This window comes from Ammospiza caudacuta, chromosome 1, assembly GCF_027887145.1.
Source record: "Ammospiza caudacuta isolate bAmmCau1 chromosome 1, bAmmCau1.pri, whole genome shotgun sequence".
Lineage (NCBI taxonomy): Eukaryota > Metazoa > Chordata > Aves > Passeriformes > Passerellidae > Ammospiza > Ammospiza caudacuta.
The window spans coordinates 101,878,167-101,904,879 of NC_080593.1; the positions used below are offsets into that span (position 1 = coordinate 101,878,167).

General features: G+C 40.7%; 2 protein-coding genes across 2 annotated transcripts; one reads left to right on the plus strand and one right to left on the minus strand.

Moving 5' to 3' along the window:
• Positions 1 to 2,850: 2,850 nt before the first annotated feature.
• Positions 2,851 to 9,925, minus strand: PSMG2 (proteasome assembly chaperone 2). Its single transcript, XM_058809316.1, has 7 exons — positions 9,824 to 9,925; positions 8,041 to 8,212; positions 7,201 to 7,259; positions 6,289 to 6,407; positions 4,771 to 4,944; positions 3,496 to 3,616; positions 2,851 to 3,137 (listed from the first exon to the last, which is right to left on the minus strand). Exons 1-7 carry the CDS (start codon positions 9,890 to 9,892, stop codon positions 3,045 to 3,047), a joined length of 807 nt encoding a protein of 268 aa, XP_058665299.1. The 5' UTR covers positions 9,893 to 9,925; the 3' UTR covers positions 2,851 to 3,044.
• Positions 9,926 to 10,039: 114 nt separating this feature from the next.
• CEP76 (centrosomal protein 76) lies at positions 10,040 to 24,617 on the plus strand. Its single transcript, XM_058809304.1, has 12 exons — positions 10,040 to 10,143; positions 11,455 to 11,610; positions 11,932 to 12,013; positions 12,376 to 12,600; positions 13,113 to 13,298; positions 15,010 to 15,107; positions 16,198 to 16,326; positions 19,014 to 19,205; positions 21,148 to 21,314; positions 22,183 to 22,516; positions 23,716 to 23,933; positions 24,371 to 24,617. Exons 1-12 carry the CDS (start codon positions 10,081 to 10,083, stop codon positions 24,507 to 24,509), a joined length of 1,989 nt encoding a protein of 662 aa, XP_058665287.1. The 5' UTR covers positions 10,040 to 10,080; the 3' UTR covers positions 24,510 to 24,617.
• Positions 24,618 to 26,713: the final 2,096 nt, after the last annotated feature.

Consider the following 26,713-nt stretch of genomic DNA (forward strand, 5'->3'; position numbering starts at 1 on the left):
TTCTCCTTGACATAGTCAGGATGGATTGAAAGTGGGTAAGCCAGAGTGCTGCTTAAAGGAGTTTTTCCAGCGAGGTCAGCAGGGTTTCCAGCCCTGTGCCTTCTGTAACAGAGCTGATCTCAGTTCTGCTCTTGTTCTCTGATGGTTTTGGATAAACCTTAACTCACAAAACTATGTATTTATTATGACTGTCTGAACAGGCATGTGGTGGGGTTTTACATGGGAGCAGCCTGAAATCTTACCAGAACTTGGTCTTGAGAGCTGTTCATGAAAGCAGTGATATTCAGAGTTGTGTTCAACTTGAAGGGGAAGCAGAAGCAGGGGAATACTTAATGCTATTACTTGAGCTAAAGACACACTTGACACCATCCTGAAATAGTCTAAATTTCCAGTCTGGTTTGTCCAAAGTTTTTTTTCTTTACACGATTACCACTGTTCTGAGCCTATGCTGGAGGAGAAAACAACATTGTGACTTGAGTTTTCATTTTCAAGTTGGTGCGGCTGTGAAACCAGTTTATAGCAAGAAATTAGGCTCTGCCAAAACCACTGCAACAAACCCTGCTATTGTTGATTACAGGAGCAGGGCCTGTTTATACCACTTCGGACATCTTTGGATAAGGCTTTCAGCTGTTCATGCCTTTTACCTTTAGCTATGCTTTAGGTTTTCATTCTTTTTCCCCTCTTGGAGTTGTGAGGAAGCACGCAGCGCATGACTACTGGCAGTGTGCAAGTGCCGCCTTATTCTACCTGCTTCTATCACGTACTTGTTTATCTTGTGGGGCATAAACAGCTGAATATCCCAATAAAGATGCTGATTGTCCTTAGTTTTTAAATGGTTTTCAACTATTGAGATGGTGGAATAAGGTTGATGTCAGCCAACTTGATGAATGGGCAAAGGAGATCAAGATAGAGTAGTTCCAAAACCTTTGTTGTGTTTAGTTGAATGCTGTCTTGTGACAGGAGAAATTTTGCTTCTGACCTCTCTACTTGTTTGATTATTTCTACACAGGCCCCAATTCTTGACAACTGTTGAGAAAGTGTATTTAAAAAGATGAAGGAAGGGGAGAGAAAGGACCAAGTGAGTGTGTAATTGTAGCCTTTAAAGAAATGGCTTTAAAATTGTCAGACTTGTGAAAGGCATTTCTTTCCAAATGAAGAAGCTGTCATTTGCTGACTGCCATTTCTTTTCTCCATGCTCAAGGGCAGTGTTGCAGAGGTGTTTGTTTTTGCTGGTGATCTGAACAGCAGGGCAAAGGCGCAGCCTTAGTCCTGCAGGAAGATTTTGGTGCGTGCAGGGCTGTGCTGGCCTCTCCCGGGCACTGGAGGCAGGAGTAGCTCCGGGCCAAGAGCAGCGCCGCCCACCAAACTGCCGGCCTTCGAGAAGCTGCGTCCTTGTTCCTCCCACAAGGATCCGAGTGCCCTCTAGCTTCTTCACAGGGAACAGGAAAGCCCTGAGGATTCACTCTTTCAGAAAGTACTCCCAGTGTTCTCCCCTTCTCGAGATTTCGCTCGGCTGTGCCTCTTGAGGTACTGAACATCTTTGGCTCACTTAGGAAAAATCTGTGAAGCAGCCAACACCCCTTTCATTGCTTCTGTCTGTTCCTCAAGACTTCATTTGCTCTCCTGCTTTATCTACACCTTGTAGTCACTTGGCTGAATTTAAATATGGTTATTTTTCCAAATAGCTTTAGGCTTATCAGAATTGCCTTGTGCTACACATGGCCTTTTGTCTGCATTCCTTGACTATATCTGCATTCTGACTCACCAAATTTGACTTACCAGTCTGGATACCTGTGGGAGCTCCTAAAAATAGATTTTGGTTAATTCTCACTTTTCAACTCTAGAACTGACCATCTTGCATCCATGATTTAAAGTTGTTTTTAAATCAGCTAATGTGACCAAGCACTTCCAAAAGGTCAAAACTGAACACATAGGGTACTGTAGTGCAACAGGTACCATGACAAACATGGAACACTGAACTGTCCATCACTCAGCTGCTCTCTCAAACTAAGCCTGTAAAATACACAGATACCAGACTGCCTGATAGCAGACAAGGTTTCCTGATTCCTTTATATTTCAGGGCACTGTATTAATGATCAGTCTAAGAAGGCTCATTGACCTAGAATGCTTTAGTTTCAGCATCTTAGCAGCTTCTGGAAATGGACCAGATGCCTGGAAAAAAAAAGGCTTAGGGGTAACCTAATTGTGGCCTCCCAGTTCCCAGAGGGACGCTGCAAGAGAGCTGGAAAGGGACTTTTTAGAAGGGCATGTAGTAAAAGGATAAAGGGAAATGGCTTCAAACTAAGAGTAGGTTTAGGAAGAAATTTTTTACTTTCAGGGTGGTGAGGCACAGGCTCAAGTTGCCCAGAAAAGTTGTAGATGCCTCATCCTTGGAAGTGTTTTAAGACCAGGTTGGCTGGGGCTCTGAGCAGCCTGGTCTGGTGGAGGGTGTCCCTGCCTTAAGCAGTGGGGTTGGAACTGGAGGATCTTCAGGATCCCTTCCAACCCACACCATTCTATGACTCTATATAGACAAAAAAGAGCAGGCTGTTACACTGCTTGCAGTCTCCCCCAGTTGAATCTACCCCAATAGCACTGGGAAAAGAAGGCAAAACCAGATCACTTCTGACCTTCACTTACCTCACCAGGGACTCTTGGAAAAAAACTTAAGATCCACAGTTGACATGGAAGTGGAGGGTTTAATCTTCCAAGAAAATCCATGCCTACACATCACTCTCAGTTCTCAGCTGCATTAGAAAGTAGCACCTTAAGCTTGTCCATAGCAGTAACACTTAACCAGGGAAAAAAGTTTCTTAAAAAATATTTTATTAGAAAAAACTTCCAACCAAAGTTACTCAATAAACAACTGTACAAAACATATTTCTTTGGTGAGTTTGTGAAAGTTACCTTAATTTCTTTAGCTACCCACATACACAAAAGGAATTTTTCTTAAATAAAGCATTTATGTAGACAATTACTGTGTAATCACCAGCTCAGGGGACATCTGTGACTGCACAGGTGACTCTCAGCGAGCTCAGAGCTGATCAGAAGAGGGCAGGTGGGAGACCATTGCCAAAAAGCAGGCGCCAAGAACTCGGTATCTTCCACTGTGAAGAAGGATCTGTGGAATTGTTGCTCTGCAACAAACCCAGAATAATTAAGTTTTAAATAGTAATGATGTAACTGGATATTAAACTAATAGGCAGCAGTACAAATATCAGTGTCACTGCGTTGCTTTAGAAAAGAGCACTGGAAGAGAGAACTCAATCAAACCTTTACACAATTTTTGCCCACATCTGTCAAACAAAAGAACTGGTGTTCAGATTTGCTTTTTCAGGTGGGGAAACACCCTCTGAGGTTTAAATACAAATATGTATTTTATTTGGCATATTCTTGATGAACAAGACCCAAAAATGAACCCATCTGGACTGAAGGAAAATGAAAATAAGGGATATAAAATATGACAGCAAGAACTTTAGATCAAACAGTACTTACTTCACTTTTAATTAGCTGGAGCCATTCATTAAGATAGTTAACAAGAACAAATGCATCAGGGATGTTGTCTCCTTCTGAGCAAAATTTCAGAAGAACTGCCATTTGGATTCCCTCTGAACAGCTGCAACAGAAATGAGCAGGCATTTATATTTCCTTTTTAGATCCATAATAATTATATTTAAGTATTAAGAGCAGCAACAACATGCATGTATCTTGTGAAAAGCCAAAACCAAAAAGGAAAAATGTATATGTATATATTTCTTTTTCCTCCAGATTTCCTAGATCACATTTTCACACTTCATGCTTTTTTGCTTAGTTTTGAATTTGTTTCTTACTTTGCAAGGCAAGAATCCTACATCTTGCAAGAGTATTCAGGCCTTTTATGTACTTAGTTTGCATTTTTGTGCTGGTGAGGTGCCTATACACATCCTTATCTTTCTGTGTATTTTAAACCAGCAGTTTTGCAGGCTGCATATCAGTACTTCACTCAGAATATTCTAATTTTTTAATTTAGATATTAAGATGGTTATTTTTAATAATTTTACCTCAAGTCCTGGCAGTTTTTTTCATTTGCAATTGCTTATTGTTTCCATTCTGAAGTCAGTATAAATGTAAGCATAACATTAGTAACTTTGCTGCTGTTGAATGCAACAGTGTCGTCAGGTGTCAAAAGTAATAATTAAAAAATAAAAGTCAATTTTTCACTGGACACAACACATCTTTTGCAGAACCACAGGATTGTGTTATTAGTTTCTAAAATTAAAAAACTCAGCTTTCAGCACAACTTCTGATGCACGCACCTTTCAACAAAACCCTCACATCGCATTTTTTTTCTGGCCCTGAAATCTTAACTCATTCATAGTGCTCAGAATTGTTTGCGGATTTTTGGGGTTTTTTGTATAACTGATGTTGGAACCATTTGCCTCAGGAAACAGTTTTAGTTAAGGCACAGGAATTCTACTATTTACAAATAGTGGTTTGGATAATATCAGATACTGGATTCATTGTGATCATAACTGTAAAGACTTTATTATTTTCCTTTAGCCTATTCCCTTATATTTTTATCTTATTCTAAGTTTATGATTCAGGACTCCCTACTTTTCTTCCTCCTAATTATGGGCCTGACCTGAAAGAATTTCTATTCCTATAAAGCCCTGTTCTATAAACAGAAGGACTTTTCTTTTCCTGTAACATAGCAGTTTATAAGACAATTTTACCCAAGTACTAAAAACAAGACTTCTGATATCTTTCCATGCTTACCTTTAGGCAACTCACCTCTCAGTAAACAACAGTTTTGTGATGCCACCTCCAGGTATATGCAGAACTTTGTCTGTATCATTTATTCCAGGATAAGCTGCTACTTTTTCCATTTCTTTCCAGTTTAGCTCCTTCACGTGGGCTCCAACTGCTTTCTCCAGATCGGGTGTGAGCAGGTAGCGCAGTGGTGTCCTGGAAACAAGTCAAGGATGCGCTCGGTCTGCCAAGGAAGGACACTGCCACACTTAGCACCTGTGGCAGACAGAAGGTGCCAGCACTGAGGACCTCACACCTGCAGGGAAGAACTGCTCTGACATTCTCTCCCTCTTCAGATCAAAGTTACAAAGTAAGTCTGTGGCCTCAAAACTGTACAAACTATTCAACTTTATGCCACAAACAGAATTTAGGTACCCTTTCAGGGGCTCAGTTTACTGGCAAGTGCCAAATACATAAGCACCTAAATAGGGAAACTGCTTATGGTTGTTAAAATAATTTACAAATAAAATGTGCTTTTTCTTCCTTCAGATAGGAGGTGATTAATTCAAAATCTGTTCGGGTACACTTGGGCTTCACCATGGTACAGTATTTTTAGTAAGCTCACACTACTAATACATTTAGACTTTAGTCAAGTTAAAAGTATTTTCTGAATGCATTACCCTCACTCTTTAGTAAATCTGCTGTAAGGGAGTTGTTCTGTGGTGCTGAGGGAGCTGGGAGGGTTTAAATCACAACTTATGACTTAGACCTCATCAAATAACCATCAGTCCCTCTCATACCATTAGCTGGCCATCCTGCAGCTGTATGGATCTTACCCCTATATCTGGGACATGCATAGATCTAAAACTGCTTTGAGGCCCTATACATGTATAGAGCCTGAGGATAACAACTGCAGAAATATTGATTTTATTTGTTTCTCATTAAATCGCCAATTATGATGCCCTCAATCATCAAGAAATGCCTGGTCTTTGGATGGGTAATATCTAGTAAAAAAAATACTGCAATTGCATCCTTGCAGTTGCCTCCCAACAAATAATAACTATAACTTCCTATAAACTATAAACTTCCTATAAACTATAACTTCCTTCCAAATATAACTATAACTTCCTATTAAAAAAAAGAATGACACCTTACTGTATCAAAGAAAACCTTTCAAATGTAAAATGATGATAAAGAGGTCAAAACCAAACCACTACTGCAATCAATTATTAAAAATCCAACCTGGGATCTGTATGTCAGCAGTTAATCCCTGACATTGCCTGCAACCACAGGAAATTAAAACTGAGGCAATGCAGGCTAAGTGCAATTTGCTTACAGCTTTTCATTTGATCAGTACTTCTGACAGCAGTAACCCAGAAAATTCAGTGACTTATCCTGTAATATGTCATGTTTTAACAATATACTAAGCATTTTATGACCAATGCACACATGCAAGCAAAAGAACCTGCCAAAAGTACTGAGGACATGGAAGAAGAGGGAAATATGTCAGTCAAAAAATGCCAGAAACACCAGTTAGGTCTTTTAAGGACACAAACATACCCCAGAAGCTGCTCATCATCGCGCTGGTACGCGTGGCTGCTGGACAGAAGGACAACCCTGGCACATTTGCTGCTCTTCACCCAAGAGAGCAGGGTTTCACAGAATGGCCTGTACTTGTTCTTCATGCAAAGACACACACAAAAAAGTGGAAAATTTAATGTGTCCTTAACAACACTAGGTGTTACATATAATGTTTGGCAGTAATGTAAATTATTCTTCATATCCACTTAGTCTTCAGCCCCGCATACATTACTAGAAAACAGAGAACTGCCCTGGTTGTTTACTTAAGCAAAACTACACGTAGAATTACAAGAATTATCATTAAGACCATGTCAACAACAACAAAGGAAAAAGCTTTAGAGCAAGATGGGATGGCAGGATTACAAAGAATTTTTCCACACTTTGAACTGCTACAATACTGCACTACACATTTTTTTTTTTCTGTCATGGCAATCTGCTTATTTTAAGTTATAGCCACTACCCAGTTAATGAGTAATACTAAATTCCTCATTTTTACCAAATGAGTGCTGTTAAAATGAATCTAGAATACTATGAAATAATTTAACTGGCATGACACACAAAAATAAAGCCATTACAAAGAACACAGAAAAATAATAAATGTAAAGGAAAAAAATAGACAAAACACAAACCATTTTGTATTTTCATGACTCATAATAACTAAGGAGATATTTACACTAAAATCTACCAACACAGGCTGCTGTTTTTCCAAGTGAAAACAATGGTGCAAAAACATTGGAAAAACAATGATGCAAAAAGTCTCAGTGAATGCAGAAATCAGTAAAACTTTACCAACTGCAGAAGGTGTTTAGAGCAGGAAGGAGAAAAATACTTTTGCCAGCAGAACTATTCAAACCAAAGAGTGAAGAAAGAATAGTCAATGAACATACATACCTTTATAAAAGGTGATCTGATCTGCAGAACTACAAGTTTCTTTGAAGGTAAGGAGTACACTACAAGCAAAAAACATTAAATCTTGATAAGCAGAAACTGAGAAAGAGATCTGGGTTTAAATACATCAAGAATTACCCCATTTACAAACTTCATGATAGTAAACCTTTCAGCTATCAATTCATAAGGGAAAGCCTGACAGCATCCACTGTGTTAAAAACATGTATTTCTGTGCATTGTACTTTCAGTTGTACTAAATTCAAGGACTGAATTATGAAAGATGTATGAGGATTTGCCTCCTGTAATGATTCAGATAATGTATGCGTCTTTCCAAAGACTGACAGATTATTCTGAGATTTCTGTGATTTAAGAGGGTAAAAAAAATAGATACATTGATCAATGTCGGAAAGAAACTAAGAATTTGTGGGGAGAGTGGGAAAAACATTACACAGGGAAAAAGGCAAAGGTATGTAGGAAAGAAGAAGAGTGGATAAGAATCCTTCTAAATCAGAAATTCAACATGTATTCCAATAATTTATTTTAAGTATGTGCACACTTGATATTGCTTTGGATTAACACCACAGAGAGTTTTGGCTGCACTGCAATGGCTCAAATTCAACATTTCTCACTGGTTCCAAATGTCCAAACTGGTTTTCCAAAAAAAACCAACAGGAACAGTTTCCCCTGTAAAATGTAAATACATTCCTGTCTGTAGGTTTCTGCAGCTGTTATTACTGCCCTTAATTTAGGAACATCAGCAGAATATAACAACAACAAAAAAAGTAAATGTGATGTTCTTGAATCTTATGCCCCTTGCAAATACCTTCAGCATTCAACACCCACCTTCAGCATTTATACTCAGCTCCACTGAGTTTTCCTCTGCTGTTGCATATGGGTTATTTCCAACCATTGGCACCAGGCAATCGGTGTAGAAGTAACCAACTTTAGTCATGCCAAGTGTGGAAATCACCAGATCTATTGCCAACTGACCGACATTCCCCACGGACACTGCTGGCTGAAGGAACAGAATAAACCCAATTACGGCGTGCTTTGTGGATGGCATAAGGTGCTCTTCAAATAGTGAAAGCTTAAATTCCTTAAAATCTGGTCAAACATGATTTCTAAAAGTGGCTGCTTATCCTCTGGCAAAGGTGACTATTTCCTACTAGAACAATTGGTAAATACAGGATTTGGTCTCTGTCTGACAAAAAATATCCTGGTCACTTTTGTGAATAATTCTGTCTCATTGTAAACTGAAAGAACAGCTTGGAAATTTACCTCTTTTTCCACATTTTTGGATTGAGAGTAGGTAAAAGACAAGCAACTGATGTGCGACTGGCAAAGCTCACATGATGCCCAAAGACAGCTCTGGTGTTACATATTAAGCCTCTAAATCTCAGGCTGACTCATAGACAAAAGTAGGTTGTTTTCATTTTTATAAAGATAAAAATGACAAAGGTGCCCTTAAATTAATTTCACAGGAATTGCTGCGGGTTATCATCAATCGGGGCAGATACTGATCTAACATACTAACCTAATATGATGGCACGAAAGGAGAAAGTCAAGGACTGTGTCCTTCCAAAGAAACTATTACAGGAAGACAACCATAAAACGTTCGGTTGCTTTCCTCTCATTTATAATCAAACCTAAGAATTGCTGCTGCTGCTGCTGCTGCTGCTGCCCATTGGGGAAAGCCAGCGGGTTTGAGGCTGGCAGAAGGTGCGGGAGCCCGCGGCAGCACGGAGTGTCCCTCGGCCTGGCTGGTCCCAGCTCCCGGCCGTGCCAGGCGAGGGGCCCGGCAGTGATGTGCTTCCTGCTGCGGGTCAGCTGACCGGGAATGCCTTCCTGCGCAGCCTGCACAGTCATGCCGGGCTCTGCAGCCCTGCCTGGGAAGCGATGGGGTCCCTGAAAATGACGGAGAAACTGACGGCGTTTGTCCGTCCGCAGCCTGCGCGGGAGCCCTCGTCCCACACCGACATCGTCACCGCGGGCACATGACCTGACACTGATGTCATACCATGTGTGAAGGCGATAAAAATACTTCCTAAAACAATCCTAATCCGAGATTTAAATGTAGCAGAATGATTTTTTTTAACATTGGAAGCATTTATATATCGCGTCTAAATGAAAAAAATCCCAATCGTTTATTGCAGTGACAACCCAGGGGTGGTGCAAATCCAGTAAAAGCGCATAGGGCGTATTAATTTTTAGAGCAACAGCACATAGCTATAGCTCCGAAATAGCAAATAGCTATTGCTCCAAAATAAAATACAGTTGTTGGAGCTCGGCACAGATCGTCTTGACAGGGCAAACCCGGGGTTCTGAGGAGGGAGAAGCTGACAGAAACGGAGAACACTGCGCTAAGCTCTGCTGCAGACAGAGCCCTCCAAACCCTCTTTTCCCCGGCAAAACACCCCACAGACTCCAGACACACCGCCTGCCCTGCGCCTTCTCCGCTTATTCCGCGGCCAAGTGCCCAGGGACGACCCTCGGACAGGGCAGGGAGGGACACCAGAACCCCCCGTGTCTCGTCCCACAGGAGCGGAGCCCTCAGCACAGGGACCGGGGGCAGCGGCCCCTCAAACCCACCAAGGGCGGGGAAAGGGGAAGCAGGAGCGCGACTCACCATGAGCAGGGTGAAGCCTTTAAAGTCGGGGGCGGCTGAGCACCCGCCGCGATCGCACGGAATGAACATGCCGGCGGTGAAGGGAAGAGGGAAGCAGGCAGTGAAGAAAGGAAGGAAGGGAAGAAGGAGGGAGGGAAGGAAGGAAGGAAGGAAGGGGGGCGCGGACGCCGCACCCCCGTGCTGCCGCCAGGGGGCGGTGGCGGCGCTGCCCGCGCTCGCCGCGAGGCCGTTGGGGCTCGTTCGCTGGCGGCTCCGCCATGTCGCTGCCGCCGGAGAAAGCCTCGGAGCTGAAGCAGATCATCCACCAGCAGCTGCTCAAGGTGGGACCGGCGCCGGAGACACTTTCCCCTGGGCCTCAGGGGGCTGTGCCACCCCCCGTGCCGGTGTCACCCGGCCGCGGGTGGCGGCAACGCCCGCTGAGGCGGTGGCGGAGCGCGCCTGGTCCGGCGCCCCGCTTTGTTTTCCCAACTTGGGTCGCTGCAGGTGGTTTCCAGGCGCCGCTTAGTCGCTTTCGTGCTGCTTTTTGAGCGAGGGTCTTGAAACTGGCCCGGAAATAAGTAAGGAGGCTGTAACTCCTGTATCGCTTGTCAGTGCAGTGGTGAATATTCCCGCCTGTCACACGGGAGAACGGGGTGCGTGGAGCCAGTCCGGAGGAGGCCAGCAAGATGATTAGAGGGAGGCAGCTTCGGGGAAAGGCTGAGAGAACTGGGATGGTGCAGCCTGGAGAAGAGAAGGCTCAGTGGAGACTTCATAGCAGCCTTCCTGTACCTGGAGGGAGCCTGCCAGAAAGGAGACAGACTTTTTACCAGAGCATGCAGTGACAGGACAAGGGGAGATGGATTCAAATTGAGACAGCAGGTTTAGATCAGACATCAGGAAGAATTTTTCACTCTGATGGGTGCTGTGGGACAGAAACAGGTTGCCCAGAGAAGTTGTGGATGCCTCATTCCTGGAAGTGTTCAAGGCCAGGCTGGGTGGGGTTCTGAGTGACCGGATCCAGTGGAAGGTGCTCCTGCCCATGGCCGGAGCTTTGGAATGAGATGATCTGTAAGGTGTTTTCCAACAAGGCCGTTCTGAGGTTCTGTTTCAGGTCCTGGTGACTGTGTCCTTAACGTACTTCCAGTGTGAGAGTCTGCTCTGTAGATCCATCTGCTTTCACGGCTCAGATGATGGGCAGACATTCTCAGACTTCCCTTTGAGCATGGGGAAAGCTTGCAAGGGAGATCTACAACTTTTCTGCCTAACCTATATAAAAGTGCATTTTTTCCCCTTAAAAAATAAGGAAGTATTATATTAAGCTTGAATTTTGAGGGAGACGAGAAATTGGATCAGTGACCATTTTGTAATTGATGGATTTGCAGACCTTTTTGTAAGAAGGGAAGTTCAAGATGAGTTGCTGTCAAAGAGCAGTGAAAACACCTAGGTTTTTATGCTTGTAATTTTTTTTACTGGGAGAGCTGCTTTTGTAAAATGGTGGCTCATTTGATTAATTCTGCAAGGATCAATATTTTGGTGTAGTTATTTTTGTGTTCTTAGGAAGACCCCCTTAGCCTTATAGACTTAATTGGTAAGTTGTACCTGCTGCCATACAGAGGGCTGGTGTTTGTAACACAAAATGATTTTTCTTTCAGATGGATGTCCATGGGAGGATACGAGAAGTTCTTGCTGAGACTATACGGGAAGAGCTGGCGCCTGAGCATCAGCAGCTGTCCACAGAAGATCTGATAAGAGCCCTGAGACAGCGGGGAATCATTGATGATGTTATGAAGGAACTTAAATTTGTAGCTGTAAGTATCTTTTTAAGAGGGGAAGTATTTCTGCTTATTCCTCTTACTGACGTGGTTTTGACAAAGTGAAACTGTGCTGCTTCTGGAGGTTTGTAAGGACCTTACTGATGTGAGGCATTATAGGAGCAGAGAAGATTAATGCATATGCTGAAATCGCTTTGGTGGTAATACTGCACTGAAAATACTTGTTCAGTCTTAGAAGGGAGCGTACCTAAGGAATGGCATTCAGATGAAATGCAGGATCCTTTAATTTTTAGAAGATTGTGGTGAAAGCACTGTTGCATCCTTTGAGTCCTTAAAAAGTCTTAATTGTAATTCCAGGATGTGAATGAAATGGAGAGGACTTCAGCTCCAAAACCATCAACACATTTTGTTGACAGAGAGCCACCAGTTTTGAAAAAAAGTATGTTTCTTGTTTATTTAAATGTTTGGATCATAGTTTTGAAACAAATTTGAAGTCTATGATTTTTGCACTCTGAATTAGTAATCCAGTATGAACTGGCATAAAGGTGGATGTTTCCTCTGCTTATTCACAGAGAATAAACTCATATAAGCAGCAGCAATCAGTGTTGCATTAAATATGATTTATTGTTATTTCATTTACATTACACTAAGATAACTTCCATATAATTTAAAATCACTTTCTCCTAAGCACGTTTCAAAGAAGTTTGTTTTTTTGCTAGTCTCCTGTTAGCTGATATTTAGCAAATTAAGCTTTCTAAGATCTGTTTGTAGTCTCTTCATTTTTATTGCTACGCTTTACAGCTAACATTGACCCAACACGGAGGTATCTTTACCTTCAGGTTTTGGGTGGAAAAGCCTTTTTGGAGCATCTTCAGGAACCAGAGCCTCTGCCTGGCCAGATCTGTTCTACCTTCACTCTGTGTTTACATTTTCGAAACCAGCGCTTCCGTTCCAAGCCTGTACCATGTGCTTGTGAGCCAGATTTTCAGGATGGTTTTCTACTTGAAATACACAAGGATAGCCTGGGTAAGGAACATTGTGGGTTTAAAGCTGACGCTGTTGGGATTTTTTCTGACCTAAGAGTTATTGTGAAATATGTTTGATATTATTTAGTGGATTTCTTTCCTGTTTTTTGTCATGTTTTCCTGAGGAAATTGATTACTGTATTAGGTTATGCCACTCGTAGATCTTTCTCTGCTCTTGCTCTTTTCCTTATTTTTCATTCTAAAATAACTTGAAATTGACCAGCTTTATAAATTCTTAAATGTTAATTCCATTTTAATTTTTTGTGTATCTGAACTAGTTGCATTGCAGTACTCAACTACAAAAATCATTTTATCTTCTCTGTACTCTCTCTGTAGCTCTGTCCTAAAATGAGTATGGTTTTGGAGATGGGACCATTGCTTACACTTCTGGACTCAGGATCTTTCTTTATACTTACTACAGACATTGCATTTTGTTGCATACTGTTTTAAAATCCTGAGGGGAACTTGAAATGATAATATTCTTGCTGTCTTCTTTTGGTTTAATAATGGCAGGTGACGGAAGCAAGATGGTGGATGCAACCACTATGTTATCTATATGTGACCCAGTGCATATGGTTCTGATCAAAACAGACACATTTGGTGAGACCACACTGGTAGCATCCTATTTCTTGGAGTGGAGGTCTGTCTTGGCTGCAGAGAGTGGCATAACAAATGTTGCTGTGGAACTCTTGGGTGTAGGTAAGGATGAAAAATGAGCATATTATGATGACTTAAAATATTGTCTACTGAGCTTGCTTGCAAACTTAAAGCAGTATTTTTGATCTAGTTCATTTTTTTCTACAATGTAGAGTATCCTTAGAAAATGCCTAGAAGACTTAATGGTCAGATTTTTCTGTTACCAAGCTGCTAAAATGAGTATTCCAGATCCCATGTAAAAATAGTCCTCATGTCTTGGAATTCCCACTATTGATTATATTCACAATCTGGTTAAGTTATCAGAATCACACCAACAGAACAAAAATCCAGTAGTTCATCTCCAGGAATATATCTGATCAGTGCACTGGGGACTAAAATCGAGTTTGTATGCCTTTCATAGCAAACCAACAATTGCTGGAGAAGGGATTTCTGCTCTGCTGCCATTTATCCCAGTGGCTGGAAGTGCGTTTTCTGAATGGCTTGGTTTAGGTGCTCAGCAGTTAGTACACGTGTCTGTTTTTGTGTGTCACTTGTCCCCAGTCCTCTTCCCAGGAGTTCCTACCCAAGATTTTAGGATATGATTTAGTGGATAAAGACTAGATCTCTCATGACTTCCTAGGAGACTTTTTACAGGAGCAGGTAATGACAGGACAAGGGGGCATGGATTCAAACTGAATGAGAGTAAATTTAGATTAGATCTTAGGAAGGAATTCTTTCCTGTGAGGGTGGTGAGGCACTGGAACAGGTTGCCCAGGGAAGCTGTGGATACCACATCCTGAGAAGTGTTCAGGGCCACGTTGGATGGAACTCTAAACAACATGATTTTGTGGAAGATGTCCCTGCCCATGGCAGGGGGATTGGAAATAGGTGATCTCTCAGATCCCATCCAACCCAGGCCATTCTGATTTTAATTTTCTATAATGAATTGGAAATGCATAACCAATAAGTTGGGTATAATTCTCGGCTTGGTTATGGAGCAAATAAAATTTAATTCTCAATAGCTTTTTTCCAAGTAATAAAGTATCAGCCCAATAAATCCAGTGCTTTTTCTCCTCTTCAAAATCCTATAATCGTACAAAATGCATCAAGAACATCAAAGGATGCTGCCATCTCAGAAAAAACAGATAAACTATTATGTGAGGTTTCCATTGCTTGTATTGCTTATGGACTCATCTGTAATCTATTTTGTAATACTTGTTGTTTATGTAATCTCAAATTTTGAGCATTTGGGGGGGTTGCTGTTCATTTGTTTGTTGTTTTGGGGAGTTTTTTCTAAGTTGATTAATCTCTTTCTATGACAGCCAGAGTCCTTCATAATGACCTGTGTCCTGGGGGAAGATGAACTTATTTCCACCTATTTAAATTTGAGCTACTTGTGTAATCAGTAGAAATAGGCACATTTACAGTGTGTGATTCTCTGACTTGATTTTAGATGCCTATTCTAGACATTTCTAGTATACCATTCTATAATTCATCTCACATGTCCCAGTACTAGCTACAAATAGGGCCTTGGATAATTGTTTTGGATGTAGACACCTGTGCTTTTTTTCATATATTATGCTTTTCTACAGCCTCATTTGAGTTTAAAATTTAAATAAAGATTCCCGTTTTGCCTATGTTGAAAGAAGTTTAGTTACTTTTTGTGATTATATAAGGCTAACATACATATTTTAATGGTTTTCCCCTGCCTGGCTGAAATAATCTAAGCAAAATGAATGTGAGAGAACTGATGAAAATTAATTTTGTTTCAAAGGTACAGAATCAAAGGTTTCTGTTGGTGTTTTAAACATCAGACTGGAAATGTATCCACCACTTAATAAGACACTTTCTTCAGAAATAACTAGTACTCAAGTAAGTAATTTTGGGGAGGGCTAACTTATTCTTTTGTTGGTGGGGGGAAGCTCAGTTGTTGAGGACTGTGGGGTTTTTGAATGTTTAATCCTTTTTTTTTTTCCTATTGAATTTAAATATAATTACCTTTTTTAAACTATTTTATCTATACTGAAGATTACTCAAAATATTACTGTTACAGGTTTTTCTAATTACTTGTATCAAAACCTCTGAAGAAAAAAGAAGGTTGCAATATATCTAATTTTCTTCAAGTAGTATATATGCTTTCTTGCTCTTTCCCATGTGAAACAGTAATTTGAAGTTAGTTGTTCTGTTTGGAAAGCCAGTAAATGGTGACCTGAAGGTGCATGCAGGTATTTTTCTGCACATTAAAAGCCAAGCAATCCTTCTGTGCAGAAATGCATTACTTAAAATGAACAGTATTTCAGTCAAGCCTAATATATGAACCTACAAACAAGAGATAGAGCTTGAAGTTTTTCCTAATTGGATTTCCATTTAAAAAATACTATGGATTTGCATGATACACTTAAAATGTGAAGCTTTATTTTACATATGCCAGGATGTGGTGTTAATGTATTTACTGGGTATGATGCCTTGAGAGGCTACCTAGAACAAAGGCTAGACAATGTTAAAGAATAAAGTAGGTATTTATTAAAAGGCCTTTAAAGGTTACAGCTTGGGCAGTGCAAGAGCCTGGCCATGGCTACACCCAAGATGGACACTGGGTCAGGAGTTTTCACACTTTTATAAGTTTTGGTCCATTTACATGTTTGGGTTAATTGTCCAGTTACAGCTTCAGGTTATGAAGCCCCATCCTCTCAGATTGCTCTCCTCAATTTGCTGGGTTTTGTACTTTTTGGGCCTGAAACTGCAACAGTGACCTTGGCTATATTGGGCTGGCAAAGGATTGTTTTGTCTAACTACCCTGTAAAGAGACCTTTCTAACGCTTTATATGAAGTTCAGTGTTACACACTAATGCAGTACAGAATATGGAAAATATGAAAGCTGAAACTTGAAGCCATTCATGGGCTTTTTTCTCCTGTTTGGAATTAGTATGTGTAGGATTAGTTTTGTTTTTCCTACCTACAGTTCACTTTGGAACGTCAGAAGACAGCAGAAAAAGAACGTTTATTTCTTGTGTATGCTAAGCAGTGGTGGAGAGAGTACCTACAGATCAGGCCTACCCACAATGCAAGGCTGGTAAAGATCTTTGCACAGGTTTGTACATTCTACAAATAGACCAATCCTTTCTTTAAATTATATTTTGATTTTATTTTGAACTTCATGCATATGTGGAATCTATATAGATTTATGATGTGCTTATGTTTGGGTCAGGGCTAAATGTGGTGTATCTTGCAAAAAAATGAAATTTTTAAGGACTGAAGTTCTGTTTGTCTGTTGAAGCTTAAGAGAACGATGCAGACAGGAGAATTGCTCTACCTCTGATGTACCAAGTGAAAAAGCCTGCTTACTCTTGTCCTTGAATACTCACAAATGTCAGAGAGTTAGGTGATCTGTACAACCTATTTCAGATAAGTTTTGTACCAGATACAACAGTTACAAAAAATTGACTTCCTAGATGTATTAGAACAGATCCTCAAAACATTTGAACTCTCTGTCATCTACAATGCAATCTCTCTGGTTTATGTCACACAACAACTACAGTCATAATTACTTGAGTCTAATAAGTTACTGTATCAGTTACTCCTCAGTAAAAGGAATGTTCTGATCCTTGCATTTTTCATGCTGTGAATTTACCCTGCATTGTAGCAATTTTTGTACCACAGTAACTTCTTATCTTAGAGCAGTGTCCTGAAGCTATCTGTGCCTCCTCTTGGGTGAGGCAGCAGCGTCCCTTCTGGCTGTTCCCTGAGTGCACAGGAGTGATGAGAACTTCCAAATCCCAGCTAGCAGCTGAGCCTCCATCCTGGCACTCTCTCACTCCTCATCAGTGGGATGGGGGCAAGAATAAAAACTGCAAAAGCAAGGAAAACTTCATGGGTTGGAAGAAAGGTGGTTTAGTAATAGAAAGCAAGGAAGGAAGGAAGGAAGGGAGAGAGAGGAAACAGTGATGCAAAGACAGTCACTCCTCTCTCCCAGAGCATACAAATGCCCCCATAGTTTCCAAGCAGGGGCAAGTTTAGAAAAAGTCTTTTCCCCACCCTCACTGTTTTTATTGCCTAGCATGCCACTGTATGGCATACAATATCTCTTTGGTCAGATCAGGTCAGCTGTCGTGGCTGTGTCCCCTTCCAGCTTTTTGTCCAGCTGAGCCTACAACTGTGTGGTGGCAGAATGAGAAGCAGAGGTGGCTGTGATCCTGTGCAAGCCCTGCTCAGCAGCAGCAGTTAAAACCCTCATGTGTTCACAGCACTGTTTGGGTCACAGATCTAAAACACAGCACTGTGAGGGCTGCTGTGAAGAAAACAAACTCCCTTCCAAATAGCCCCAATACAAAGGCTTAAGGGTTTCAGGGCAGGGTAGAAAGAGAAACAAGTCTATAATTAAATAGGATAGGAACTAGGCCCCTGCTAGTTTAGTACCTACATAGAGCTTATCTTGAGTTTCCCATTGGCCATAGCAAATCTTAGTAAAACTTTCTGGGAACAGAAACGAGTTAATTAGATTAGTTTGATAATGTAGTTACCATCAAGTTTCAGATGAGTAATGCAGAAACAGGCACTATATATAAAAGACAACATTTAAAAATAAATATTGCCTGTGGGGTTTTTTTTTAATTGCTTTTGAGCTGTGAAATAGTTTTCAACAGGATTCAAATAAATGCTGCTTTTTTTCCACCAGCTTGCTGGAAAAGCATGACAAAACTTAACGGGGACAATATGTGGCTACAGTAAAAATATGAGACCATAATCTCCTGAAGCTGCAGAGATTCAAAAGGCTTTGATCCCTTTTAAAATATAAATGAGCATAAAAGTACCAATTTAGCCCAGTGAGGACCAGAAGACCTCTGTGTTTCTAGAAATAGTTTTAATAGATGATAATCATAGTATTTGCCTGCAGCATGTAATAAAACAGATGTTTTAAAGTCATCTTATTTTTTAATTTTTACAAGAACTTAGAAATTCTTAGTATTATTGCTTAGTTTAGATCTAGCTAACAGATCTGGTTGCTTAGTAGATCTAGTTAGTTCGTTTTGAGTAATTTTTATTGCTTGCTGTTACAAAAAGAAGTATTCAAATTTGGAAGCAAATAGACACCTTTTAAATTCTAGAATCAGTTGCTGAATGTTTAATGTTTTTGGGGGGAAGGTTTTTTTGCAGTTGTTGCGGAATTTGGTGTGTGAGATTTGTTCTGGCTTGTTTTTATACTTGATCATAATGTGGAAATGTGGGTAGTAGGTAGACCATAAAAAGTTCCTCACCATTTGAGAAAATTAACAGCCTGTGCTGTTCCTGGTGTTCAGACATTTAGTCCAGAGTGCCCTGTGAGTGACAGAGCCCCACTGAAATCTGTGATGTCTCTAAATGAATGGTCTTAATGGTCTTGTGTCCTAATTCTGGGGGTATTTTCGTATCTTACTGTTTCTGAGTGATACTTATACATCCCAGAGGAAAAAAGTCTAAGCTCAGATTAACATTTTGTTACACTTGTGCGGCTGGCGAATAACCAACCCCGTTTGCCATGTTCAGGATGAGAATGGGGTGAACTGGCCGGTGTGTTTGTACGTGAGAGTGAGTGGACAGAGCCAGATTGAAATCTGTGATGTCTCTAAATGAATGGTCTTAATAGTCTTGTGTCCTAATTCTGGGGGTATTTTCTTGTCTTACGGTTCCTGAGTGATACTTAGTCCAGGTAGGATACATCCCAGAGGGAAAAAACCTCAGATTAACGTTTTGCTGCACTTGTGCGGCTGGCGAATAACCAACCCCGTTTGCCATGTTCAGGACGAGAACGGGGTGAACCGGCCGGTGTGCTCGTTCGTGCGGCCCCTGCGGGCCGGGCGGCTGCTGGACACGCCGCGGCAGGCAGCGCGCTTCGTCAGCGTCCTGGGCCACGAGAGAGCGCCCGTCATCGGCGGCGGCGGCGGCAAGCAGGAGCAGTGGTGCACGCTGCTCGCCTTCCTGGGCAGGAACAAGGTGCGTGACTCTGCCCCGTGTGCCGCTGCGGGGCTGGTGCCCTGCTCGAACCCAAGGCGGGAATTTAAAACAGGCTGCCAATCAGATTTGGATGGTTCTGTTGCAGTCGCGCTTGAGGTGTTTTTAAAGACAAACAGGTGGTAAATAGTAGACAAGAAGGGTTTGGAGCAGACTTCCTTTACTACTGTACTTGTGGTCCATTTGTCAATGCACATCTTTGACACCGAAATTGCTTCTCTTCTGTCGCATTTCTAAGAACACTTATTGTCATCCAATGAATCCCTGCTACTGTGCAGGACACTAGTTAAAATTCTGGACTAATCCAGGAAGAGTAGAAAAAATCTCTTTAGTCTCTTGTCTCTTTTTCTGATTTGATGGGAGGTTTTTCTGTTGGTCTTTGTTTTGTTTTGGTTTTGTTTTGGGTTTTTTTTTTTCCAATAGATGGGCTGAAATATGCTGATGGTTTTTATGTTCCATTTTTGCAAGACAGGAATCTTCACTAGAAGTTTTGGCCTATTTCCTGGAGGTCTGACATTCATATCATAATCAAAAAGCAAATCAAATTGTAACTGGTTCTGGTTTTATAGCTCTTCTGTTTTATGAGCAGAAGTACCAGTGATCACTACTGATACCTCTTTGGAGTGGTCAGTGCTTTTCATTGCCATGGAGATACTTCTGCCTTCAAAAATTATGTCATGGTGTGTTTGCATTTAAAAGATGTGTTCAGGGCAGCTGGAGCTGTGTCCCAGGTTTTAGACCTGCCTCCAAGACCACGTAGAACAGGCATTGGCTGTTGCTCTGAGTATCAGATGATGCATAGATGCCCATAAAGGCAGCTCTGGCTGCCCAGTGGCTTTCAGATGGAGATGGCAGTAGGGACTTGGAGGACCACTGTGTTTGGAGGCACAGAGAATGGTGTTCCTTCAAGGCAGAAATGGAAAGCTGTATGGAAAATAAGTGAATTTAGCCCCTGAGGTACCAGACACCATTATTTTTCTTGTGGAAAGGGTATAGTATTATTAAAATAACAGAGGTTCACTACATACTTATTTAAACCTACCTTTCTGCATATTTCCCTTTTATACTGTAGTAGGACAAGATTGTGTTGTTTTGATACATCCAAGAACTCTGAATTTTACATTTTCAGCATTCTGAATAGTTATTTGACTAAAAAGCCTTACTGTTCTGCTTCTGAATGCTGTACTTTGTGTTATGAAGCCTTCATTGTTTGAACAATTTTTGTTGTTACTTTGCAGCTAACAATTGTAAAGAGCTGCAGAGACAGAAGATATTAGACATTGCATTTGGAAATTGTTTTCTGTGAATTATCAGTGGTAGTAATGTGTTCATGAGATAAATGTTTTCCTGACTGAAGGAAAAAAACAGCTGCACATGATTCCCAGCTGTTTTACAGTTAGTTCTGTGGGGAACCTTGTTTTATCTTTATCTAGTTTCTGAAGATTGACAGCACATTCAAGAAGGTGAAATACCAGTAGAATTACATTTTATGAAGTGAAAAAAAATCCAAACTGTGAGAAAATACTGTGTAATTTCTAGTCTTGCCTCAGGTGTTTGCCTTATATATATTTTTACATTTAATTAGAACATTGTTTTTGTTGTTATGGTCAATAGATTCTGGTTTTGTGTTTCTTGAAGGTATCTCTATAATCATAAGAAATGTTTCCTAGTGTTAATCATACACTATACTTGAACAAACAGTATCAACAGTCTATCATCAGAACATGCATTTTAAACTCATTTATTCTGTTACAGAAAACTAAAGCTTGTCTAGTTTAAATGGTAAAATCCTGACTTTTCAGATATGCTTTAGATAAATAGGAGAATAACATAACTTGTTAAATGGTGGTTTGAGAAATACCACTATTTTCTTTCTTTAAGGTTTTATTATTTATAATAATATTTATTAATATTTACTGTCTAGGGTGACTGTGAAGACCATGCTAATCTTCTGTGCAGTCTTCTTCTTGGGTTTGGATTGGAAGCCTTTGTGTGTGTTGGCACAAAAGCAAAAGGAGTCCCCCATACTTGGGTAATGACTTGTGGATCTGATGGAACAATTACTTTTTGGGAGAGCTTAACAGGACATAGGTGAGTCAAAAGAATATAAGAAAACAGAACAGTGTATTTTGAGGTTTGTGTAGGATATTTCTGCTCTTGTGGTTTTCTTTTTTATCTCCATATCCTGTCATATAATCCAGGCGATGTTTAAACTTTTTTTCCGTCTAGTGCTTTTGCTTGGAAAATAACTGATTCAGTGTGAGGGGAAGTATTTCATCAGTTTGTAATATATTAGTGTCTGTAATAGTGTATGGTAACTGTTTTGTGTCTTATGGCAGCTGATTGCTATCTATGTTACTGCTGCCATCATTTGTAAAGGAGATGAAATCTGACATGATTGTTTAGGAACCCATATTTTTTTGCTTGATTTCATCAGTGAAATCAGTGTTGCATTACTTTTTTTCCCCCTGAAGAAATCTCTCTGAGTTCTCTGAGATTTTCTCTTGGCTTGAGTCATTAGAGAAGGGCACATGTAGCTGTTAGGTGTACTAAAGCTTCTGGAACATGTTGTTTCCAGTGTTCAAAACAAGCAGTTCTCTTTTGCCACTGTTTGTGATCCTGTGATTAGCATTTGCAGGTATATTTCTCTAAATGTGATGAATAGCAGGGAAACTGTATGAGCATGTTCTTATAATTGCAAAATTTAACTGCTTGATTAAACAGCTTATTTTTCTACATTTAAAGACTAAAAATTATGTATTATTTGGTTGTATATTATGCCTCCAAAGCGTATACAATTACATTTCTGTAAACAAATTAATGCCATTTTGGGGGAAAAGTTAATGACAAACTTGGCTTGTATTTTTAAAGGAAAAGTGTCTGTATCTGTCCCATCTAAATATTTTTTCCTTGCCTTGAAAGAAGTTGTATTAATGCAAAATTGAATCTTTTTGAGTAGGTACATCCACAGACCTATCAACCCTGATGACCCTCCCCTGGCTGAGCAGCCCAAGCCACTGTATCCGTACCGCACAATCGGTTGTATCTTCAACCATGAGAAGTTCTTTGGAAATTGTCAACCCTCTGATGCTGTGGAGGTGTGTGTGTTTGACCTGCATGATGAATCCAAATGGAAACCCATGAGTGGAGAAGCAATAAAATCTGTATGTGCTCCTGGAGCAACGTCTTCAGTTCCCCCTTTTCCTCCTCTGTGTGCTTCTACAGTAGATGCTGCTGTAACAAGCAACGAGATGGAAGTGCAGCTGCGGATCCTGGTCTCTGAACACAGAAAGGTGAGACAGATTGGCAGGGATCTGTCATGGTAACAGAGGTTCTTGTGTTAATTGTATGCTTGTTTTGGTTAGCCATTTGTTAGTTCACATACTCGTATCTTTGCAATGTGTTTTCCATCAGCTTTTGCAGAAATGTGATACAGGAAAAGTGAAACAACTGAAAAAAAATGCTTGGGAAGACTGTAATGAGCTGTTTTAGACTATTATTTGCAGTGGTGATCCACAGCCTCGTGTGTGGGCTTTTCTCCCCACTCTGCCTTTGCCCCTCATTCTGGGTCGGTGATCTTCAGCTTACTGGCACCTGCAGACCACCCTTGAGGAATCTCTAAAAGCACCAGGAAGATGAAATCTGGTTGTTAGTGGGCTTTGCCAATCCAGCACAAATGTTTCTGGTTCCTAGATAAAGGCAGGCTTTCAGCTTTCATGATCTTACTCTGACTGCTTTAAAAAATCTGAGATATTTTTAGAAGTTAGTTTTGTCCTTTACCAAGATTTTTACAAGGCATAATGTACCAGAAATTATACTTCCTGTGCTGGCAATGATATTTTAAGTCCCTGTTAGCTTATGTCTGTTTTTAATGAGGTTTTTTGATTGTTTCTGTTTTATCTCCCCACACAATGCTCAGCCTTTAGGGTGGCAAAGTAGTTCTCAGAGTATGACTCTGATGCAGTGTTGAATACATACATATAAGATTTTTCTACTTTGAGTTTGGGATGCTGGGAGGAAGGTGCATGTACGTGGTGGGAAGATAGATGGTAGAAAGGAGGTACCTTTGTGTTTTGAGGAGCTGTAGTGCATCATTTTTTCAGAAAGGGTTTTCCATGAGACATTTGAAAAAAAAAAAGGTGAATTTTAGTTGATCTTTTCCATATTTTTGCTGTGTATTTGTGCGTATCTTACATTTCATGCAGAGATACTGTAGCTGAAACATCTGGTTTCCACTCTGCTGGCCTTATGTTTTAGTCTAATAGTTTAACTTCATTCCTTGATAAATGTTTGACATTTGTGGTATCACTTGCTTTTGATGGTGATGTTTGCTTCTCCCAGTTGGTGTGTGAGTCAATAAACAAATCTCACTGCTTCATTCACTGCCAATATAAGATTCTTGGATTTATTTGAATCTATACTATAGGCGAGTTTAGGCATATCCTGATGTACCTTCTGCACAGCTCTCATGGTTCTGTGACTTGCCTCCCAGGATCTTGGCTTTTCAACTGTTTGGGATGACCAGCTGTCCTATCTGTTGTCACAAGCATTAGCAGCCTATGAGCTGGAGCGCACAACAGGTGTTTCTGCAGGGAATGAGGAGTTTCAGGATGCTGTAAGGAGAGCGGTACCCGATGGTCACACCTTCAAAGGGTTTCCCATCCATTTTGTGCACAGGAATGCCAGGAGAGTATTTGCCACATGTCTTAGGTAAGTCTAAGTGTAAAGATATAGGTATATGTTAAAATGAAATAGTTTATTTTTTCAATAATGAATTTTAAAGAAAGTGAATTTCCTTAGGTAAGAGCTGGAGGAAGAGTGGTGTGGTGTGTGTAATGGATCATGAGGTACAGAGCTTTTAGGTTACATTGGTGATTCAGTGGTGATAGACTTCTTGTGTATTAAATTGAAGAATGAGGAGTTAGTTTAATTTCTCTGTACCTGTTAAAATGATCAGTGGTGGTGTCATTTTCCTCCAAGGCAACAGCCCTTGCACTATAGAATGATATTATTTGTAATGACAAACTCATGATACTAATTTTTACTTAAATGCTAGTCGCACTTAAAAAAAATTGCACTGTGTAATTAAAAGCTTTAACAATATCTTAGGATTGTCTGTTACTCCTGTGTTTCTTTTTGTCATATAGGTCTCCTTTTTGTGAAGAAATAATCTGTTGTAGGGGGGACCAAGTGCGACTTGCAGTTCGTGTGCGAGTGTTTGCATACCCTGAATCTGCGTGTGCTGTTTGGATCATGTTTGCTTGTAAATACCGCTCTGTCCTTTGAAAAAATCCCAAATTGTTCATACCTTTTTAGTGCTGCAAAATAATGTATGTGGGTGTAAAATGATTCCATTAAAAACAAATATAGTATTTTATATAAATGCCACTGATTTTGAACACCACAGTGTGTGTATTGAAGGGGATTGTGTACACAGTAATGATTGTATTTATAAAGAGAATTTATTCTTTGTAATAAAAGTTACTTTTTATATTTATAGAAGTGTGAGTCAAGTAACTAAAATGTGTCCAAAAAACATTGGCTTGTTTTTAGCAGTTCTGAATTGGTTTAAGAGTTTGTTTAGGGCTGCTTTACCTCTGCAGGGTAACAGACTCTTTTCTACCTCACCTTTCCTTGTAGCGTACAGTGTGTACTTTGTGAGTGAGTGAGACGCAGAAATACTGGTGTTTAGGCATGTGTCCTTCAGACAACAAAATTTGTTTCTCTCTCTTATGGATCTAACAGTAACTTCTACATTCAGCTTCTGAGAACAGTTCAGTCAGATAAAGGTAAACTTGTTAACCTGTGAATTTAATAATATATGGATTTATTTTGAAAATACACGTTAAGACTTGAATACCTGAAGATGTGAATAGCTATGATAGGTTAGATAGAGTAGTTAAACTTCGTGTCTTTTGCCTCTTGTTACCTTAAGAAGTTTCTGAGGTAGAAGTTGTAGCCAGGCTGTTTTGCTTGACACCCATTCACGATTTTTGTCTAATTCTGATGCTCAGAACTATACTTAATTAGCCATCTGTGATTTTGTCTGTCTTAAACCTGTGGATGATGATTTTGCTGAGTATCTTTTGGTCTTTATGCCTAGCAAAATGACAAGCTGTTGGGCTTACTAAACTTTTCCATACCAAACTTCTCAGTTTTTTCCCCATGTGGACTCCAGGCATCTCTTCTTGCAGCTGGAAAATCTGAAACTGTTTGGTTCCTTCTGTAGAAGCCATTCTGTGTCAGTGATACCTCATGACCACCTCCTTTGGCTGTCCTCTTAAGAGGTGACTCTGCCAAATAAACTACCTTAGAGAATCTTGCAACACATACAGCAGGAGTGAATGTTTGGCATTTAATCAGCAGCGTGGCAGTGTGATACCATTTGTATCTTTTTTCTTCAAGAGGTGTTAAATACTTCCTATGGCAGCACTGAGCTCTTTTAAATTTAGGACTGTAATAGTACATTATATACTTACTGGCCCTGCTGCTAATTTTACAAGTCTGATTTTGTGTTTGTTTGTTTTTTTTTTTATACCTGAAAGATAAAAATGCATTCATTTGCCTGTTCTACAGCATATAGGATACTGCTAAAAGCTTCACAAGTACAATTTCTCCCCCAGTTTCCTTGTTTCTAAATGTAGCCTGAAAGGCTGGATCATATTGCATGGTGAATATTACCAAATTTAACAGCATTGTTTAAGTAGCAGTTGTATCTTTTATGCACCACTGTGTGTTACAAAAGAGGAAAAAAGCAGCTGCATTGAGTACAGCTGGAAGTGAAATGGGAGAGAGGAGCTGGAATGGGAAGAGGGGAGCTGGAAGTGGAATGGGAGGAGAGGAGCTGCAATGGGAAGAGAGGAGCTGCAATGGGAAGAGAGGCGCTGGATGTGGAATGGGAGGAGAGGAGCTGGAAGTGGAATGGGAGGAGAGGAGCTGCAATGGGAAGAGAGGCGCTGGATGTGGAATGGGAGGAGAGGAGCTGGAAGTGGAATAGGAGGAGAGGAGCTGGAAGTGGAATGGGAAGAGAGGCGCTGAAGTGGAAAGGGAGGAGAGACGCCGTCTGCTTGCAGCGGGCGGCGGGGCCCTGCCCAGATGCAGTACCGCTCCTGTGCGGCAGGGGGCACCCCCGGCGCTGTCCCTCACACTCTCCCGGCTCCCAGAGGAACAGGCGCGAACGGGGGAATTTGAGTTTCCTTTCACATCCGAGAGGTACAACACTAGAGAGAGAAACAGAGAGTGTTCGGTGTGAGCTGCAGCTTGTTCAGTCTGATGTTTTTCTGCGTGAAAGTGCTCGTTTGCTTGAGGTGAAGCTGGCATGAAGGACCATGCCCTTCTGGTGCCCAGGTGTGTTGAGAGGCAGGGACGTCAGTTCCCAGCTGCTTGGAAGACGATTCCCTTGTTGTTCCCTTTCCAGACTGAGCTGCTTTAACTCTGCTAGCCTCTCTGTGTACCCTGGACCTGCCAGCCTTGCTGCTGCCGAGGATGGA

What these genes read in the sequence shown, in the direction of transcription:
- PSMG2 (XM_058809316.1), bottom strand. Translation starts at nt 9,892, where the DNA reads ATGTTCATTCCGTGCGATCGCGGCGGGTGCTCAGCCGCCCCCGACTTT. An exon ending in AAACTGTTGTTTACTGAGAG is followed by an intron (nt 3,617 to 4,770) that starts GTGAGTTGCCTA and finishes TTTCTGTTGCAG; the next exon opens with CTGTTCAGAGGGAATCCAAA. An exon ending in TCCAGCTAATTAAAAGTGAA is followed by an intron (nt 3,138 to 3,495) that starts GTAAGTACTGTT and finishes GGTTTGTTGCAG; the next exon opens with AGCAACAATTCCACAGATCC.
- CEP76 (XM_058809304.1), top strand. Translation starts at nt 10,081, where the DNA reads ATGTCGCTGCCGCCGGAGAAAGCCTCGGAGCTGAAGCAGATCATCCAC. An exon ending in TCCACCAGCAGCTGCTCAAG is followed by an intron (nt 10,144 to 11,454) that starts GTGGGACCGGCG and finishes TTTTTCTTTCAG; the next exon opens with ATGGATGTCCATGGGAGGAT. An exon ending in AATACACAAGGATAGCCTGG is followed by an intron (nt 12,601 to 13,112) that starts GTAAGGAACATT and finishes TAATAATGGCAG; the next exon opens with GTGACGGAAGCAAGATGGTG.